At 48.2% G+C, this 19729-nt stretch overlaps 1 protein-coding gene across 3 annotated transcripts in view; it reads left to right on the top strand.

Moving 5' to 3' along the window:
- tmem260 (transmembrane protein 260) overlaps positions 1-14543 on the top strand; it is a 29799-nt gene extending 15256 nt beyond the window's left edge. For 2 of the 3 annotated variants that reach the window (XM_088925794.1, XM_088925793.1), the window contains exons 4-16: positions 3322-3499; positions 4101-4214; positions 4557-4736; positions 5100-5140; positions 5760-5846; positions 7097-7205; positions 7571-7743; positions 9071-9242; positions 9745-9884; positions 12640-12816; positions 13156-13209; positions 13376-13466; positions 13660-14543. In XM_088925794.1, coding sequence (XP_088781920.1) covers positions 3322-3499; positions 4101-4214; positions 4557-4736; positions 5100-5140; positions 5760-5846; positions 7097-7205; positions 7571-7743; positions 9071-9242; positions 9745-9884; positions 12640-12816; positions 13156-13209; positions 13376-13466; positions 13660-13914 — 1771 coding nt within the window. In that variant the 3' untranslated portion in view covers positions 13915-14543. Of the gene's footprint in view, positions 1-3321; positions 3500-4100; positions 4215-4556; positions 4737-5099; positions 5141-5759; positions 5847-7096; positions 7206-7570; positions 7744-9070; positions 9243-9744; positions 9885-10311; positions 10437-12639; positions 12817-13155; positions 13210-13375; positions 13467-13659 lie in introns of those variants that run through there. The other variant, XM_088925795.1, reaches the window with a different exon arrangement.
- Positions 14544-19729: the final 5186 nt, after the last annotated feature.

The raw sequence follows: 19729 nt of genomic DNA, 5'->3' as shown, positions 1-19729 counted from the left end.
TCCCCAAACAGCCCTGGCTGATTAGGAATTCAGTCGCACTCGAGGGAAAATACTGTTGATATGGACCGTTTTGTTAATAAGTTAATAAGGTGTCTCTTGCTATTGTGCTCCCTTGTTGCCTGTGAGTGCTGCTTGTGAAGACATTCCACAGCCTGGCCCTGCTGAGATGATGGCAGAGGTGGCTGGTCGGGGGGCCGGGCCAGTGCTGTATGGTATTGAGAGGGGAGCTTGACAGCGATGAAGCAGATGCAGCAGAGGGCTTGGTTATGCTGTATTCTAGTGGTTGCTCACTTATACTGCGGTGTCTTGAGTGCTTGTCACAGGGGGTGTTGCTGCTTTATAGGTGAGTGAGAAAGAAAAAAAATGTTTTGCCCTTTAAGAGTTACTAATATAGAGCAGCAGTACAGTTCTTGAAATAATATTTTTTATTGTAGAACCTGGAAAACTCTTGTAGCCATGAATGCTTTGTGTAAATATCACTGTAGTTCTAGGCAGTCTCTTTGTCATTTACCACAGTGTACCAGAGTGCACTTTAGTTTTTGTTACAGCGCCTCCTGCTGGTGGGGGAAAGAAGCTCTGAATGTAGTGCTAGGTCTGTATTGTGGGGAATGTTGCTTGAGCTGTCCTTAGTGGCTGTCTGTAAGGCGTCTACGCCGGTGTGCACAGGTGTTGCCTGAAGGCCGGGGGCTTGGTTAAAAACACTGGTCGTTCTAGTTAAAAAGTCTTTTTCACAGTATTGTTTTCAGACACCTAAGTCAGTGCTTGTCAGTGGGCACGTTGGCCAGCCGGGTCATGATTAAGGGCAGTTCATGTCTTCTCTGTGCACCTTTGGCAAGGTGTACCGAAAGGCGAACTTGTCCTCACTGTCCAGGGGACTCGTCTCTGGGAATGGAGGTGTCACTCAGGTGGCACTGCGAACCTTCAGTACCATTATCATATTGCATGGAAAGAGCCCCAAACAAACTGCCAGGTTCAGCAATGAACGTTTTGATCATTGACACTTTAAAATGTCTCCCTGGTCCTGTTGGTGCTTTCCTCATGGGTGACCTTGAGGAGAGTTTGCAGGGGAACAGGGGCAGTCCAACCACAGGCATGGACGTGGCTTCTCTCGGTGCTGCTGGGAAACACTCTGGACTGCAGAATGGCTAGCCGTTGTGTGCCCATAGACAGCGTTCTGGCATTGACCTCATAAGAATATTTCTGCATTTCATTTTCTCGGCAGTGCACGGAAGTTAATGTGTCTCTGCTGCAGAACCCGTCTTGGTCTTCCAACCTGTATCCGACCTCTCTGCTCTGGCAGAATTTCGGCTATAAACCTACCGGATTGTGGCGAGAGAAGATTCCCAATGGTGCCGCTTTGGTTTAGATCCACTAAGAAATACATCCGCATAATGAAAGAGAGTGAAGTACCGGGGAATTCTGGGAGGTGGGGGAGGTGAACGGCCTGACTGGGGCTTGTGGTGTCAGCAGTGATGGCCGTGTTGTAAACGCTTGTGACAGCGCAGCCTTAGAGAGATGTCAGCCTGCAACAGGGAGGAAAAAAAAAGAAATCTCCTGTACCGTTCAAACGGGAGAGCGAGCAAGGGTTTGTAAAGCAGCAGTGTAGAAGACGACGGAGGCTCCGTGAGAGTCACCCCCCCCCGGCCCCCGCCCCAGCTCAGAATCCGGGCCCGGGCACTGCGGGTTAATTGCCACACAGGGGGGTAGAACTGAGGGTGCGGGGGGCCAGGGCACCTCATCTGAAGTCCCCTACTCCCTGCGCCTGACTGACAACAAAATCCCCAAACAGTACAGAGACTGGGGAGCAGCCCCCCCCCCCGCCGTTCCCTGTCCCTCGTTCCTGTCTGCGCACATGAGACGAGACGAGAAGAAGGAGAGCGGCTAAAAAAAAAAAAAAGAAGAAGTCAGCGAGAGGGTTTTTTTTTCTTTTCCTGATTTACTGCGCTTTCCCCAGAAAGCTCTATTGTTCCCTTTCCTAAGTCTCATCAGGCCTTTTGTGGCAGAATATCACAGCGGCAGGCAGAGAGCTGGAAATGTATAAATGGTATCATGCCTGTGATTAATAGCGGTGCTTATGAGTCAGGTCTGATAACAGTCCTGCTCTCTACTCAATTTCAGATACCGTTAATGGAATCTGTCTTCTGCGATTGTAATGTGAGAGCGCCTAATTTGCTATGGAGCTTGAAGCTGTCACCGGCAGGGGATTGTGGGGTCATAAGGGACCTGGCAGCCGTTTGGCCTGCAGCTTGTATCTGCAGCTTTGAATAGAGCAGCTCTCTGCCTGTCAGTTAGCTGATAGGCTGATGAAGACTCTAAGCCACTTCACACAATGGAGGAGAGGGCCATACTGCCTGACTTTCCTAATTGTCAAGCCTGCTCAAATTTCAGAGCCAGCGTGCTGGGGACTGGGCTTTTTTTCTCCCACTTTTTTCCCTTCATTTCCATCCTCCATCCTCCACTCTTCTCCTCCTCCCTCCCCCCCCCCCACCTTCGTCTCCCTCTCTTTTCCTTTTTCCCCTCTCCTTTTTCTTATTTGTCATCTCTCTCTCCCTCTCTGTAATAAGTGGTGGGGTTTTAGTGTATGACAGATTATCCCAAGTTTGCCTCAATTACCGAAAAAGAGATGAAGAGAGGGGGGGAAAAGAAACTTTTTCTTTTCCGGAGACATTTAAATTGCTAAGGAGGTCTGCTGCAGCGGCGGTGTGCTCCTGGCCCGTGCTGGAGGGGCGCGTGACCGGTGGCTGGCAGAGAAGACGCTGGGGATCCTAGCTGGAGCTTCGTCCAGCTGGAGATTTGTAACCTTATTCTGGAACTTCGTGGTTTTTAGCGTTTTTTCCCCGCTGGTGACCTCACAGAAAACACATTTCATTGCCAGCAATTACTGCTGCATGCTGTATTGTTGTGCATTTGATCAATAAACTTTATTTGATTGTGCAGGGGTTCAGCCCCGGGTGCCCCCGAGCCTGTTGCCCTGTCATCACGGAGAGGGGTGCTCAATCAATTTGTTTTTATTTCAAGACCCTGCTTGTCCTGGATCTGTGCAGATCCTATTGGGAGGTGTCCGAGGCTGGGATGTCAGCTTTTTATCTATTGCAAAATCTATATCTTTTCCACTTTGTGCATTGACTTGGTGAATGGGTTGCGAGAGCATTTTGATCCAGACCTGCGAGGTTCTCGGGTCATCAGTGTAGATGAAAGAGCCCGGTGTCTCTCTCTCTGTGCGAAGATCCAGTTCTTTTTTCCTGCTCTGCCAAGCGGTTCATCGCAACAGTGTTGTCCTCTGACACTGGTTTTGCTCTCTCTCCCTCTGCCTGTTCCCAGACTTCATGACGCGGGGCCCGGCGCAGTGTTGGCCGGGGGTGCCTTTGCTCTGTCCAGGCTGGCCTGGCAGTGGGCGATGGTGGCCGAGGTCTTCTCGCTCAACAACCTCTTCGTCGGCCTGCTCTTTTCCCTGGCCGCCTGCTTCTGCTCAGCCGAGACCTGTGGCCAGAGGAGGAAGGTATCCTGCCCTGGGCTCATCCGTGGGGGGCGCCAGGAGTGCCTTGTCACTCAGAGCTGGGGTGTTGTCTCTTCAGGTTGTGCAGGAGATCACTCTATTTTAGTACTTCCTCCTTGTATATCTTCCCTACGAATGGTTTTATACATGTCTAAATCCCTCTCTTAGCTGGGGTCGGCTCTGATTTTGAGGAAAGAAGTGTGGTCTGGTGTTTTCTTCTTTCTTCTCGTTTGACTCGCCTGTTCTCTTTTTGTTTGAATTCATCATTTGGAAGTCTGGGGTAAAAAAAAAAAAGGAACTATTTCCGCAATGGTATAAATGTTTCTCTTGGTCTATACCGCTGAGAGCTCAAGCAGAACACAAAAATTGAAAAATCCTTCTGGCCTCAAGAGCTGCCAGAGATCACCTTAAGCCAAAGCCTGTCTCAGATAACAGACACTGGGTCAGGGTGTGATTTTTCCATTTGGGCTGGGGACTCTGACGAGAGAGCAGATGAAGGAGCTGTTCCCAGCTCTGCCTCTCAGTTGAGGATCAGGAGTCACTGAAGTGTGATCGACAGGTGGGGCTTCTGTTCATCTGCTCTGTGTATGTGTGTGTGTTTCAGTATGGCCAGCTGGGGGCGCTGTGCTGTGGCCTGGGCCTGTGTAACCAGCACACCTTTGTCCTGTATGTTGTGGTCATTGTGCCCTGGGTCCTCCATCGGCTTCACACACACCAGGTGAGCCCTGCACACACCTGCAGTGGAGCATTTAATGTCCATAAATCATGCGTGATAAAGACAACAATTAAGATGGAACAATTGCACATGGTTGGTAATTTTATGTGTTTAATTTTACTGTAAATATCTGAAGTTGTTTTAATGACAATTTTAAAAGTCCTTGTTTGAAATGGCTGTATCTTGAGTGTTTAATGGCATTTCTTTACAACGTGAGTTCCTCAATGAACAGTTCTGAATCTGGAGGCTGTGTTTATGAGTCCCAAAGTACAAGCTGTGTTCACAGGGGCATTGACAGTGGAGCTGAGCGCTGTAAGTCATGGCTTCTCTCTGCGTCTCTTGTAGGAACTGTCAGTGCGCACTGTGGTGCTGCTGGGGACTTGCTTCCTGGTCGGCTTCCTGCCTTACCTCTACCTGCCCTTGTCCTCAACCCTGAATAGAGCGCGCTGGAGCTGGGGAGACCAGACCACCCTGTCTGGCCTGGTCACTCACCTGCTGAGGGCGGAGTATGGCACCTTCAGTCTGGTAATCACCATCATTGACAAAACGCTGGACACAGCCTCCTGCTGTACCTCTCCACTCTTTATGGGTCTGGTAATGAAACTGCAGTTTTGCTCTGAACTACGTCCCACACTGTCCTTAACCCTAGCTTCACAGCTTGTGCAGCTCTGTGGAGTAAACTGCCTACTGTATAGGTTTACTTTCCCAGCTATCTGTATGGCTTACGAACAGTCCTTCTCTGCAGTCCGATGTTCTGTGATGTAACTATCAAGGGGGCAGCTGTATTACTTCCAGGTGATCTAGATGGTGTAGCTTGGAGACACGTGAGAACTGTGGCTCAAGATTGTGACACTGCTGTCCGTGTTTTGTCTGCTTGTGTGACAACAGGCCAAGACAGAGAGTCAAGTGGGAATGGCTCAGATGTTAGAGTGAGTTAATTTTTCATTTCTAAAACGTTGTCTAGAGGTCTTGTTTGGCCACCTCAGTTTAATGTGCCCCTCTCTCCAGCATCAAATTCTAATCTCTCCACCTTGATCCATTCCTGACCTAAAACCTAACCCTGGCTCTAACTCCAATCCTAACCCTCGCTCCAACCCTAACCACAGCCTTCAACTTAATCACAGGTCAAAAATACTAACATGCACATTCTCTGTCTCTTTTTTTGTCCTGTCTTGTTTGTTGTCAATACAACATTACTGTTTAATTTTAAGAGCACTTCCACATTAAAAAAGGCAGATACTCGGCAAGTGTATCAGTGTGGTTGTGGTCTTAATTTCTCCATCTGAGGTTTGTGACAAACATATATGTCTAGAAATGCATCCCTAGCCAAGCTACAAATACTAGAGAGACGCATACAGACCCACTTGCAAGCAAGGATTTCTTATAGGCATGAAATTCCTATATTTTGACCAGTATAGCGAGGCTAAGAAACTTGTGGTTGCGATTCCGAGTGAGAGACCCCCGTGCAGAGAGAGGACATGGACAGTGATGACAGGGAGACAGTTGCTGCTGTGCGGGGTTCCTCTCAGTGTATCTGTGCTGTTGCAGGGCTCAGCTGGATCACTGTGTGAAAGACCTCTCTCCTCCAGTCCTGGTTCTGGCTGGGATGGGCTTGATTCTGCTCTCCTGGGACAGGTAAGACATGGGCTGTTGAGCCCCTCACTGGAAAAGAGAGAAGTCCTGTACAAAGCACCTCTGCCTACTGGAAACGCATGATTGTCCTGTATTTATCATTTACAAAGACCGGTATCTTCAGAGAATAAAGAGTGTGTTACTTTAAAAAATGATCCCACTTGGCAAAATGAAAAGAATGTACTGTAATGTTGTAGACCTGAATTGGGAAAGGGATGATGTAGTCATTACACCCCATCTCTTGTATTTTCGTGGAACTTGTGAGCTTCTCAATCAGTCACAAATTGCACATTTAAAGCAGAGTGTAAGCTGTGCTGTGTGAGTTCTGAGACTCCTCCTGCAGCCGGATATTAAAAATCTCCACACCGCTAAAACTCCACATCACATATTGTAAAAACAGAAGAAAGGCAAATGAGACCAAGGGATTGGGTGAGGAGGACGTTACTGCCTCTGTCTGCTTGGCGAAGCTGGTGGAGGATTGTGGGGAGACTGGAGCCCCAGTCAGCAGGGGCTGGGCGTCTGTAGCCACAGTGTTGCTGGGGGGGAGCCGCGCATGATGAATCGGTAACCCCTGGACCGGATCACAGGGGTGTAATTCATTAGCGGAGCTGTGTGCGCCTGCGTCTGTGAGGCTGTGCTGATAAAGGCTGGGGGTGCCAGGGGGCAGGCTGCGCAGGGGAAGATGGGTGCACTCGGGGCACTGCCAGCCCCTTGCCCTTGCTCATTGAAGAATTTATTCAGAGCGCTTTAATGTGCGCAGATAGCAGCCGCATCAAAGGGACTCCTTTCAAGACTCTAACAGCCATTTAGGGGAGTTTTTACAGCAGCTTGTCTCGAGAGGCCGGGGGCCCGGGCTGCTGGGAATACAGCACAGAGAAGCACATGCACGCGTGCGCACACACTCCATTTCCTCTCTGAGTGAGAATCGGGGTGCTTTCACCGGTCCTCCTGTGTGCGAAGACGACCACGCAGTTCACAAAGGCATGTGCATAGACACAGAGAAGCACACCAACAAACATGCACAAGTCCTGACATTATCTCTGTATTGCCATAGCACTTCCAAAAATGAGAAAAGACAGATCAAGGATATCAGTATCACAGGTTGTGTATGGTGGAATTTTTTTAAAACCAGTGTTATGAATTGCCTGACTGTGCTCCTGGATCTGAAGCAGGTGCTGAGTTCTGTTGCCATTTGCCACAGGCACCGTCCTCTGCTGTCATTCACAACTGCCATGCTGTTTGTGTCTCTGCAGGGGGCGCCGTGCCATTACCTGGCTCCTGGCTGCCATGCTGTGCCTGTACTCCCTGTTCTTTGCCTGGAGAGCCAACCTGGACATCAACAGGCCTCTGTTCCTTGGAGTGGTAAGTATTGACACTGGAGTGAGATCCTCTGTATTCACAAAATCAGAACATTTTGTAGCAGAAACAGGCCATTCAGCTGATAAGAGTTGGCTGCTGTTCTTTAGAATCTGGATTTGAGATGAATTTTAGAAGGACGTTGCCAAACTATTGCTTTTAGAAGGTATCCACAGCTGAAACATGGCGTTAAAAGCATGTTCTAACTAAAATAATTCTAAAGCAAGTGTGAATAGTGAAATAGCCATTGAATGTCTATTGATTAGTGTATAACTAGTGTGCAAAAATGCAATAAACAGGGGAATGTTTCCCAGTGTGACTTCAGGGGAGCCCAGTTGTGTTGCGTGATCCCCTGTGCGTTGTGTGTGCAGGTGGAGCGCTTCTGGATGCAGAGTGACGCAGTGCTGTGTGTGCTGGCTGGGCTGGGCCTCTCGGCAGTCTGCACAGAGCTGGGGCAGCGGCAGGGCGGCGCGGTGCTGTGGAGGGCTGCAGGCTGGGCTGTCACTGCGGGGCTGCTGGCACACCTGGCACAGAGCAACTACAGGTGAGCGCTGCAGCTCCGCAACGGCGGGCTGAGGGGCACGAGCAGGCTTTAACCAGCGGAGGGGAGAGAGACTGTGAGTGAGGAGCTCAAGCCATTAAGTTCACAGGAGGCAATTTAGACTCCACAGGAAGCTGGTGCTTCAAATTAATGTGCTAAGTCTCAACAAAGATGCAACCTTAGTAAGGAAAGACCAGTTAAGTTAATGTCTGTCCCTTGTGGTGATTTTCAACGACGGTAGAAGTGCTTGAAGCACCAAGTTTGCATTTATGTTGTTAATCCTGCTGTGTCTTGAATATTTCTTCATTGTTCCCAGGGCAGGAAGAAAGAGTGTAGGCACTGCTATTCAAAAAAAGCCCATCAGCAATACTGCTAGTACTTCACTTTGTTCAGCTGGGAACTGTCTTCAGTGGTGATTAAAATATATATTTTACAAAGCCCTACAAAAGTCTGCTGGGCTCATTGGCACTCCATGCTCCTTTGTGCATGCTAAATAAAAGCCCGGCTCCAGAATAATGAAGTCATTAATGCATGATTTCAAATGTTAGTGATCAGAGTCAACAGATTACACTAACAAGGTACTTTATGAAACATCAGAGTGGTCCTTTGATCAGGTGTAGAACCTGGACAGCGCTGTCAGTTCACATTGCGCCCGGCTGATGGTGATTATAAAGTCAAATCGCGCTGCATCTCAGCAGGGTTTCTTCCACTGACGGGCTCAGAGCTGATGGACTGCCAGGGAGGCCTGCATGCAGTACACACACACACACAGACACACACATACGCCATGTCTAATTCAGTGCATGCAGTGTCTCAGTGAGGGTGTGTGTTGGGCCAGTATCTGCATTGTTGCAGTAAAATACACACCTTGACTGCAACACTTTTTTTTGTGTCTGTTTGAGTTCATCCGGGAAACAGTCTGCTCTTGGTGCTGCAGACTGTCTTGATAAGGACTGTCCCTGAGGACAGATTATCCAGCCGGGCCACCTCGAGCGGGCCCACAGTAATAAAGTCTTAATCCCTCCCCAGTGCACTCTCTCTTGCCTGGGTTCTGACCCCCTGAATCCTCTGTCCTCACACACCCACCCCAGGGTGGCTGTGGAGTGTGGGGTGAGGTGGGGTGCATGACTGTAGTCTAGTAGGAACAGAGGCTCCCAAAGTAGGGGTTTTGAAATTGGAGAGATTGCAGCAGACAGCAAAAACCCTGCTTACAGTGCTTTGAGTCCATGATAGGGTTAGGAGTCACACAGGGTCCTGAGCGTGTGGAGAAATGCGCTGCCTGTTGCTGTGCATTGAGTGAGAGGAGGAAGCTTGCTCTAAACCCTTCCAGGCTGTGCGATCAGAGGGACAACACAGTGGTGGACCGGTTTGCCCGCAACGTGCTGAGGTCCATCCCCAGCGACTCCATCGTGCTGACCCGCGGGGACCTGCCCGGGAACAGCCTGCGCTACCTGCACTACTGCCACGGGCTGCGGCCAGACCTGCGCCTCGTCGAGCAGGAGGTCAGTGCGGCAGGGTCGGCGACGTCCTGCTGACCTCGTGCCTTTTGCGGAAGCAGATGCACCGATCTCCTAGTCACCGGTCTTCTTCCGCAGTTGTTGTCTACAGAGCCACGATGAGAAGTAGGAGACGAGTTCTCCATGTCGTCTCGCACGGCGAAAGGCGCCGTCCTTCGGATGAGACCGTAAAACCGAGGTCCTGACCCTCTGTGATCATTAAAAATCCCAGGGTGTTTCTCGAAAAGAGTAGGGGTGTAACCCCGGCGTCCTGGCCAAATTTCCCCCTGGCCTTTACCAGTCATGACCCCCTAATAATCCCCCTCTCTGAACTGGCTTCATCACTCTGTTCTCCTCCCCACTGAGAGCTGGCGTGTGGGGAGCGGACTGGAGCATCATCCAGGTGGGACTGCACACTGGTGGGGGTTGAGGGGATCCCCATTACCTGTAAAACGGTTTGAGTGGAGTGTCAGCGGGTGACTGGGCTGTGTGTCGTTTGTCCTCCCAGATGATGACGTATGGCTGGTACGTGGCTAAACTAGGCCGGCACCTCCCAGGGGTGCACTTTCCTGGGCTGTGGTGGGACCCCGTCCTGTCGGAGCAAGGCGAGACCTTCAGTCTGGAGCAGTTTCTGTCCCGCAATTCGCAGTGAGTGCTCCTGCAGCCTCAGCTGGGTCTTCAGCACTAAGACGTAGCAGTCTGATCGTGATTTTTCCTCCCTCTTCAAAGGAAAACGTGTTGTATATCTCAAGTTAATGCTGCAGAACTTGTATGTTGAATTGTGTTGATATATTCTTATGAATTAGAGGGTTTTGTAGGATTAGTTGACACCAGCTGTAATTAATAGGGGGATGTAAAGTTATAATATACTGTAAATTAAAATCAACTCATCTCTTTAGCTTTCTTAGCACACACATTTAAATTGAATTAAAATGTGTTTTTTGTTTGATTACATATTTTAAAATAATTTAAATTCATGCATAAATATAAATATATATATTCATACATAAATATAAAAATGTATGAAATTACATTATTTTGATTTTAATACAGTTTAAATTTAATTTTTCTTTAGATTTGAAACTGCACAGAAGCAGTGTACACCGTACATGCCCTCTAAAACATGGAGTCTTCATGTAACTGCCGATGAAAGACAATAACAGTTCAGATACTTGTGACTGAAGCAGTACACAGGGCATGACAGGACCTTAGTTTGTTTGCTTAGCTTTCTGTAGCTGTTGCTTTTGGAAGTCTGGCCTTGGCACAGACTGATATGAGTACACTTGTCCAGTTGTTTCACAACACATTCAACAGTTATCAAAAAACATGTACTGTAGTTGTCAGTAGTCAAAAAGCAAAATGCAGAGCATTGTGCAGGAGCTGATTAATAATCAGAGACAGTAGAGAGTCAATCTGAGAAGAACTGAGGAAAGACTTGTAGCCCTGTTGGTTGTGACTGTAAAGGGTTTTCAAGCAGAACTGAAGGGACATGTGGTGTGAACTGGGCCCATCGTCAGGACAGACTGATCACCTGGAAAGGAGGTTGAAATCAGAGCTTTGGAACAGGCTGGGGAGGCCCACCGACTGCAGATACCCCATCGCAACAGCTGCCAGTTTCTTTCGGCACGCAAATATCAGAACCTGATCTTTAAACCTCGGTTTTGCCCTATTTATTTTAATTCATTTACATCATGTATATTACAAGGCATGAGGAAATTAAAAGGTCAAGCAGGCAGCTGCGTCAGCATGCGCAGGCTGCAAAGGAACAGGTAAAGCTGTATTCCAAGCTGAACGGAAAAGAAAAAATACAGTGGAGCCTTCTTCAGGTATATCAGAATGAGAATTTAACAAACCCGCATGGCCCCTTCAGTTTATTAAAAAATGATTTCCCTCAGTGCGAAGTGGGATATGGAGAAAAAAGCCGCAGTGTACAGTACTCCCTCACGCTTCTTTTCCTCCATATCATTAAGATTTCTTTCCTTAAACTGCTCTGGTGCTGAAAAGCACATGATAAAGCATTCCACCCTGACTAGGGTATTATATAGATAAAAAATCCAGCTACCCAAGATTGGGCTGTAACAGAAACACGCAAGAGCTGTCTTTTCGGCTGGATTAGCAGTGCGCAATTACAAGATCAAAAAAAAGAGGTGAGCTTTATTTGCCTAGCGCCATGAAGAACTCAAGTAAGATTCTCAAACATTTTTGGAAGGGTTTAAGTTAATGTGCAAAAAGGTTACTCTTATTGTCGTATTCATTGTCTCTCTGAATATGAACCCCAGTAAGTGATTCTGTATGGGATTCCCAGTTCCTCTAGCATTAAGACCCACTGAGACATGGGTGCAATGTTCTGCACTCTGATTCCTCTACTAAATCTTGGCTGAGATAAGCAGCAGATCAGATTTTGCATCTCTCACTGCTAAGCTGAGAATCCACTAGGCTCAGGCTGTTCCTTTGGCAGATATTTTGTAATCCCTTCAAAATAATATTAATAACCATCATCATCGCCACCATTGCTGACCTGTTCTGGTTTCACTTGCCTTTGTCTGGCCAAAATGGAGGTGTTTGACAGGAGGCACTTGCTCCTCCTTGCCAGCTCCTTGTCAATTAATTAACTTTGTTGTTTTTTTCTGTCTGCCTACCAATGTCAGAGTTTCAGTGTAAAGAAGGTGTGCTCAGGATCTCTGGCTTTTCCACCTGATGTGTATCAGACATCCACAGGTGTCTAACTACCTTACCTCCCAGCACTGTGGCATTGTGGTATAGAGGAGGTCCCTGCAGAGGCTGTGGCTGTGCAGAATGTCGTCCTCCTGACATCAGTGGCTTGGCAGAGTCCTCCGATTCAGTTTGTTATATGACAGCCGAAAGATAAAGCAGGAGATTTGATCAGTTGTACTGAGCAGCTGCTGATCAGTTTTTTTATTAATGTACAAAAACTCTAATTTAACCTGTACGCTGGGTAAAATTGAACAACTGGAAAATAACAGGAAACAAAATCTTCGAGTAAAAACTATGTACATGCTGATTTAAATTGCTGTGCAATATCTGACCGACCACCAGGTGGCAGTGTTTACTAGATGAACAATAACACCTCAAAGGGGGAAGCTGTGCTTTTAATATTTGTGGTTTTATGGTTTTCGTAGATTTAATGATTCATGTCAGTAAAGCAAATTAATATTTACCTTGCGCACCCCGTAGGCATTCTGTGCCTTCTGTCAGAATTAATATCATATGTATTCTATTTATAGTAATGGCCTTGCATGAGAACATGATTAGTTCCCAGGGCCACCAATGTTAATTTTCTTATCTAGCTGAAAAAAAGCTAAGCACAGCTGAAGACGGTGAGGGTGCAGAGTACAGTGCACTGGCCGAGTGTTTCTCAGGGCCTGTGTGTGTGGATGTCCAGGAGGCCTGTGTTCGCCTGCATTGGGCTGCCAGAGGGGGACCCCAGCTGGGAGAGGGCGTTTTCTCGTTGGCCCTGGGGGGTGTGCGACCAGCTGGTGCCCTCCAGCACCCCCTTCCACCCTGAGGAGTGGGCTAGACGGACCCGGAACCTGTACAACTGGACAGAGCCGTACAAGAGGTAGGGGAAGCGAGCAGTGAGTCTGCACCGATGATGGAGGCTCACACAGGCGCCAGGTACTGCTGTTTCTGCTTTCACTGTGTCTACCAAAAGGGCAGGATAATGAGCATTTAAGAGCCTCGTCCTCGTTTCATTTTTAATATGAAAATCAGTTCTTACAACCTTTTATCACTTGCTTTTTGCCTCTTCATCTTTTTTCCTATTGACTTATTCCCTCTCTTTTCATCTCCAGCTCTCCCGCACTGTCTCCCCTTCCCGCGGTCAGTTTGTAGTGTTGCACAGCCTGTCCGCTATCCCATCAGGCACTGCGGCCCCTCATGTTTCTCTCCATGTCCGCAGCTTTCCCCGAGAGTCCTGGGAGAAGGTGGCCAACGAGGAGATGTGGCAAGCCAGGTGAGGCCTCGCTGGACGGGAAGAGACATCGGCTGAAAAACACTGAAGCACTTTGGGAATGGGGCGATTTTCTAACCGTATTTTTCCCTTCCCCTGTCCATCACCGATTGGCTCAGCCAGCGTCCTGTCAGAGGTTTCTCGTCCTTCAGTCCTTTCTGTGTTTCAGGATGAAGACAGCCTTCTTCCTGTTCGACCTGGCGGAGCGACAGAGCAGTGCAGGGGATGGAAAAACACGCCTCTATGAGCTCTCCTACTCTGTGAGTCTACAGCTGCTGCAAGTTAGACTCTGACTCTGCCACATTCCCATACGGGCTGGTCTACAGAATGGTTCAATATGGCTGCACACACTCTCCTTACCCCATGGTATTTTGCCCACCCTGACAGTGTTAGTACTGTATGAAATGCTCCTGTGATAACCAGCCTTCTTCTTCTTCTCCTCTGTGTTGACAGCTGTACCGCGAGATAGTGGAGACCCACAGGGACTACCCTTCCAACTGGGACAAGAACCTGGCCCTGGCCAGCGAGAGGCTGCTGCGAGCGGGAGGCGGGGGCCACAGCCCGGAGAGTCTGCTGAACCAGAGCATCGATCACTTCTCCCTCTATCTCGCCAAGGAGGCGGGAGACCCCCAGGCCAGTGCCATCCGAGAGGCCATCGCGCACCTGGAGAGAGAGAGAAGGCGACTGAGAGAACTCTACACCACCTGAGGGAGGGGAGGGGCCCGGGGCAGGGGCGTGGTCTGGGGAGGGGAGGGGCCAAGAGGGAGGGGAGGGGCTTAAGTAACCTGGCTCTCTGAAGGAGCAGGCTGTTTATAAAACTGGACAATAGAATAAGGTGGCAAATTGAAGGGAGTCAATGGAGAAAGAAGCTGAGAGGGAGAAGCTTTCACGAAAAATGTGAGGAGCCTTTGGAACTGTGACCTCAGACAGGTCACCTGGGAGAAAGAGAGTGAGTCTCCCACCTTGACCAAAGAGGGAGGTCTGTGCTGATTTAAATACCTTATTTTCTTTCCATTTAGGCATTGTGTGTGACATATATATGGACTTTAATAAGGAGGAAATTGGGATTTATAGGAATGCTGTAATAAATGGAATAATGAGGAGTGGGACATACAAGGAAAGTGCATGGTGGGAATTCAGGAAGTGGAGAAAATTGGGACTCATTTCTGGGTGCAGCTGTCATCAAAACACTTAGGTGTTGCAAAACAGCACACGGTTTTATTAAAAAAACAACTGCAAGTGAATGATGTCAACAATCTGTTCTTTATACATCTCTCTTTGAAGATATTTATAATATATATATAATATTGAAATAAATGAGGGTAACAGGCACTCCTGTGTTTGTCTTCAGTGCTTACAAGCACACAGCAGGCTCATATGAGCATGGGCTCTGTCAGGCCTGTTTTCGCTTTTGAGATAATAATTACAAGGTTCTTCCTTCCTGCTGTTCATTTTTTCCTTTCACACGTTGCAAATGCCTGCTTCATTTCCCATAACCCAGAGATCCAGGGAGGCCCAATTTGAGCACAGAAGGGATTAATTTCAACTGTTAATCTGGGACAGACATGGGAGCTTGCACTTAAAACAGCTCCATCTCACCACTCCCCATCCTTTTAAACATTAAAAACTAATGGATTTTTGACTCCCTCTCTAATCCCTTCTGCCAGGATTTAAAAAAGAAATAAAAAAATGTCAGAGCCAGAGACCCTTTTAGAGGCACCCTCTCTGGATTTCATTTCCACAGGAAACAGACACCAGAGCAGAACAGCTACCCTCTCTCTCCCAGAGTTCATGTGCCAGGCCAGCAGAGAGAGCAAGCCTTTCTGCAGTGTCTGCAGTGCGGGAAGCAGGGTGGAGTTTCACTGCAACAGCAGAGAGAGACAGGTGAGGAGGGGGGCAGAGACTCACTGTAGTTCACATCCCGGGATGCTTTTGCAAAGTGTGGAAAAGAACCCAGGTCAATTGCTTGCAATTTGCTCCCTGCAGAGCTGGGAAAAAAATACCTCCACCATGAATGGATGCTTGTATGCCCTTTTTTCCACCTATTCTTGCTGTCCCTAGACACTCGGATTTCACAGATCCCAACCTCCAACTGGGAGCTCAAGTTGTCTTTTAACAGGCCTCTTGAGTGGCCTCTGTCAATACGCAACGAGGGTGCACACCTGTGCACCACCGGACTCGGTTGCCAAGAAGATGCATCCCTGAGATTAATGAGCAAAGCACCCTGGGGATCCCCAAGGCCTGGTTCTGTCCCCAGGTGCCAGGGAGACGGGACGCCTCCTGCACGCTCCTCTATAGCTCCTCGGCCCCCAGTGCTGATCAGGCTTAGTTTCCTGAGACAGACACAGCGGCTGTTGAGAAATAACTAGCCAGGTGACGTGTGCAATGGGGAAGTCAGAGGGTGGGCTTGCCCAGCGTGTCAGTGCAGTGGGGGTCCTGCTGGTGAGGTGGGGGGGGTGGTCTCCTCGGACTGCGGCTAGCCTCTGCTGTCATCACGTCTCTGAGCAGCAGCAGACTGAGGGAGGCTGGTATCACCTGAGCAGCGCGTCGCCTGTGCTCTCTCAGACTCTGGAATGTCCATGAACAAACTTGGCCTTGTTTGACAGAGCTCTCTGTCGGTTACTTCTCCCTTCTTTCTTACTCTTGCCTTGGAGACGCGATGACAGCATCAGGCTCTCTCTCTCCCTCCCTCTCCCTGGGGGAGCTGGACTGAGATACGAGCTGCTGGCGAATAAGGGGAAAGGGCTGTGTTGTCACAGCTCTGGCACAGAACATGGGCCATGTGGAGTTTCCCATTTTATCTCAGTCCTCTGTCCCATGGCCCGGTCGCTGCTTATCACACCTGAGCATTTTAAAATAAATCCAAGGTAGAAGCTTCTTGATGCACTGTGTGTTTTCCCATATTAAATCAGTCCTCCCCCCCTCATGATTGCAAGACTGCAGGGTTTTCCAACGTGATTGCGATATTGCTGTTGCTCTGTCGCCTCTGATGTATGTGAACCACCTGGGTAGCTTAAGGCACCTGACTGGACGGTTGGAGAGCAGGCAGCAGTGCTGGAGTCTTTGGAGGAAGAGGAGAGAAACAGAGGCAGTCTCTTGGGTTGCTAGAGCTTGTGCTCGCACCCGGTGCATTGAAAATTAGAGGTAAACAGAAATGACAGTCTGTGTCTGTGCAGGAGGACATTAGTGCTGAGAGGTCAGCTAAGTTGATTAATTAGTTTGGGGTTTTATAGTTTTTACCAGCTGTAACATATATATGTGACTTTGTAGTGTGGAGGTGCAAATTATGTTTTAAATGGCAAATGACATCTGCAGATTGTCATTTAAAAAATCAAACTGAGCAGCACTGAAGTTGACAGATAAATGAAGCGTGTGTGCAGGCCGCAGAGTGCCGATGGTGTACTTGCCATTGATGAGTGGTACGATGCATGTGGGCAGATTCTTTCATGGTCATGCCCTGTCCATTGATTGACAGTGTTTTATTGTGACATCTCTTTTTTTGTGGCCAGTTTGTGATAAAAGACCATTGGGTTACCGGAATGACACTTTTAGATAAGGATTTAAGCCTAAAAATGTCCACCAAGAGGCCAAGCCAGTTCCAGTGGTCGGACAGTCCTGGGAGGTCTTTTCTGTCAGCTGTCACTGTGGGCTGGGAAAGAGCGGCTGCAAGATCACAAACGGCATGGAAACACTTTTAAAAATGTCAGTTGATGCTTCTCTTTCTCAGCCTTTTTTGATCTATTTCCAGGATCCAGCTCTTGTTTATGCTCCTTCTCGACCTTCTCAGACCCGTGTCGTCTGTGTTTTCAGCTTCTGCCGGATGTTCAGACACAGCTTCCCTTTGTCTCTCTTGTTCTTTCTGTTTTACTCCCTGCTTTATCCCTTTCCCCTTAAACCCCACTCTCTCCCTGTCCCCCTCTCTCCCTCTGTCCCTGTCCTCCTGTCCCTCTCTCTCCCTCTGTCCCTGTCCTCCTGTCCCTCTCTCTCCCAGTCCCTGTCCCCCTCTCTCCTTCTCTCCCTGTCCCTCTCTCTCCCAGTCCCTGTCCCCCTCTCTCCTTCCTCTCCCTCTGTCCCTCTCTCTCCTTCTTGAGTGTCACTTGCCCACCACGAGTCAGCGAGGTGCTGCTGGGATTACTGTGGGATTGTGGGAACCCATGGAATTGCCGTGACCGGGGAAGTAGGCAGGCAGCCACAGCAACACAGGAATGTGGGGCGTCTGAGCTGATAAGGGCTGTGAGCCCAGCCAGAGCGCGCGGGGGAGAGAGATACAGAGGTATGAATGGGGAGTGGAGAGACACGGCACTATAAACAGCCAGAAGAAGAGAGAGAGAATAGCAGCGCAGAAAAGGCTGGAGATGGAAAGCAGTAAGGAGGGGAGAGGGAAAGACGGGGGAGAGGGATGGAGATGGGAAGCCTGCCTTATTCGTCTTTGCATTTCATTTACATGCCTGGCCGTATCGTCCAATCGGATTGGGAGCAAAGCCCAGGGCTTAGGAGGGGAATAAAGAGACAAAATGCCTTTGCTGCTCTCATCCCTCCCTGATAATACCCCTTCTGTTTTTCTTTTCTCTTTCTCTTTTCTATAAGTAGATACTGTCCGAAATGCCAGAGGAAAGCGACACCTCCGCTTGCTGCGCGTCTCAGATAGAACGAGAAACGGGCTGAAAAGACGGCTTTAGCTGCTGGGTCTATCTCTGCGGCTTGATGTAGAAAGAGGGGGGGGGGAGTATAATGTACAGAGCTGGCCGTGAACGTTGCACTATCTTATACTCTCAAAAACTCCGAAACAGACCATTCCTAAAGCATCAGAAAATGTTTCAGGGATGCTTAGCACTGGAGCAAGCACACACACCAGCATGCTGCTGTTTTGTGTGTGTCTAATCATGCATTTGTTGGAGCACCTTTTCCTTTGATCATTGATACAGCTAACGTCTTGCCAGCACGTTAAAGCTGGTTATCTCTTATAACATCTGGTTTTGAATCCGTGTGAAAATACAATAGTCTCTGGATCCAGGATGCTTTTAAGTCTGTCGAGCAGTAAAACAGCTTAGATGCACTTATAGCCGTGCAAAAGTATAGCTATGTCATACAGCGACTTGACCGTATCATATGCATGTCCATTTAGGACAATAGAGAGCAGTTCCTTTTTAACAGAAAGAGTTGTGAGTGCATGAACAAAACTACATAATCCTGTTGTGGAATCTGATTCACCAGGGTCATTCAAGATGCAGCTTGACATCAGCAAGTTATTAACCACCAAAAAAGCAAATATTTGACAAATAAACGAGTAACCTTTTGTATAATCTTCTAGTTTTATGTAAAATGTAATGTAATCCACCTAAAACAGATTTTACAGCTGCTACACATCACTGCTCTCATTCCTCTAGGTGCTTATAGATGCCTTTAAAGATAAGGGACCATTCAATCAACACCAGCTGATGCCGTTCTGTGTGTTATGTCAGTACAATACCCTTTTTCCTATCATCTATCCACTGCCTGCAAACCCTCCAGGCTGTCTGAATTGACACAGCAGCCAGGAGTGCTGTTACCATCAGTGATGCATCGCAAGCAAATCCACCAACAATTACAGGTTACTTGCATCAGCTTATTTTGTCATAGCACACTGCACTGTTCGACTACTTTTTTCAATACTCAGAAATTAGGGGACTAACCAAGGATGAGGTCTTTCTCATTACGTCAGACAGGATGGTCAGTACTGGAATACTTTTTTTCATGAGATATATAATAACTGTGATACTCCCTTGTGTAGCAAGGAACAGAAAACTACTTGTCATAAGCGGTAGTGGTCAAGATATCATGATACTTTCCTTATTCTTCCAGACACCTTAAATTAACAATGTGGTCATCAAATGTAAAATACAGTAGTTCTTTCCAAACCAATTTGCGTTTGCTTCTTGTATGTCTGTATGGACCTGAGTTCCTGTGTGCTCCAGTGAGTGCTGGTGTTCTGTGGGGCTCTATTGTAATGATCTCTGCGCCCCTAGACTGCCCTGTGCAAATGCGGGGCGATGATAAGGTGACCCCAGTTCCTATCAGTTGTCCAGGTCTCTTTCTCAGGACCACTCACAGACAGAGTTGTATTAACCTCCCTGGATAATCCCTGCACAGACAGAGGATAGGGTGTATACATTCAATACCTCTGTTCATCATCATCATCATCATCATCATCACTTTTCTCTGTAGCAATGCAATTCAATCCAATACAATGGGAAAAGGAGGATTTTTTGGGGGGATGGGGGATAGGGTTGTACAGTTTACATTTCCATTCTTAACCCCGAACCTTCTGCTAATCCCCCTTCCAGCCCTGGACTGACAGGGTGAGGGGATTGCCTGACTCTGCTGCTTGGCTGGCTGTGTGGCTTCTTACAGTGCTTATGGCTGCCTGACAGTAAGACGGTATTTATCCCTCACTCAGGGAGGAAGAGGCTTTGTGCTCTGGAGGGGGGGGGAGAGGAGACACAAACTTGGGCCTTCTTAAATACACAAACAGAAACCAAAGTAT

Source organism: Atractosteus spatula, chromosome 9 (assembly GCF_055471065.1).
Source record: "Atractosteus spatula isolate fAtrSpa1 chromosome 9, fAtrSpa1.hap1, whole genome shotgun sequence".
Classification (NCBI taxonomy): Eukaryota; Metazoa; Chordata; class Actinopteri; order Semionotiformes; family Lepisosteidae; genus Atractosteus; species Atractosteus spatula.
Note: the sequence above shows the minus strand (reverse complement) of the source record. Positions and strands in the feature narration are given on the sequence as shown.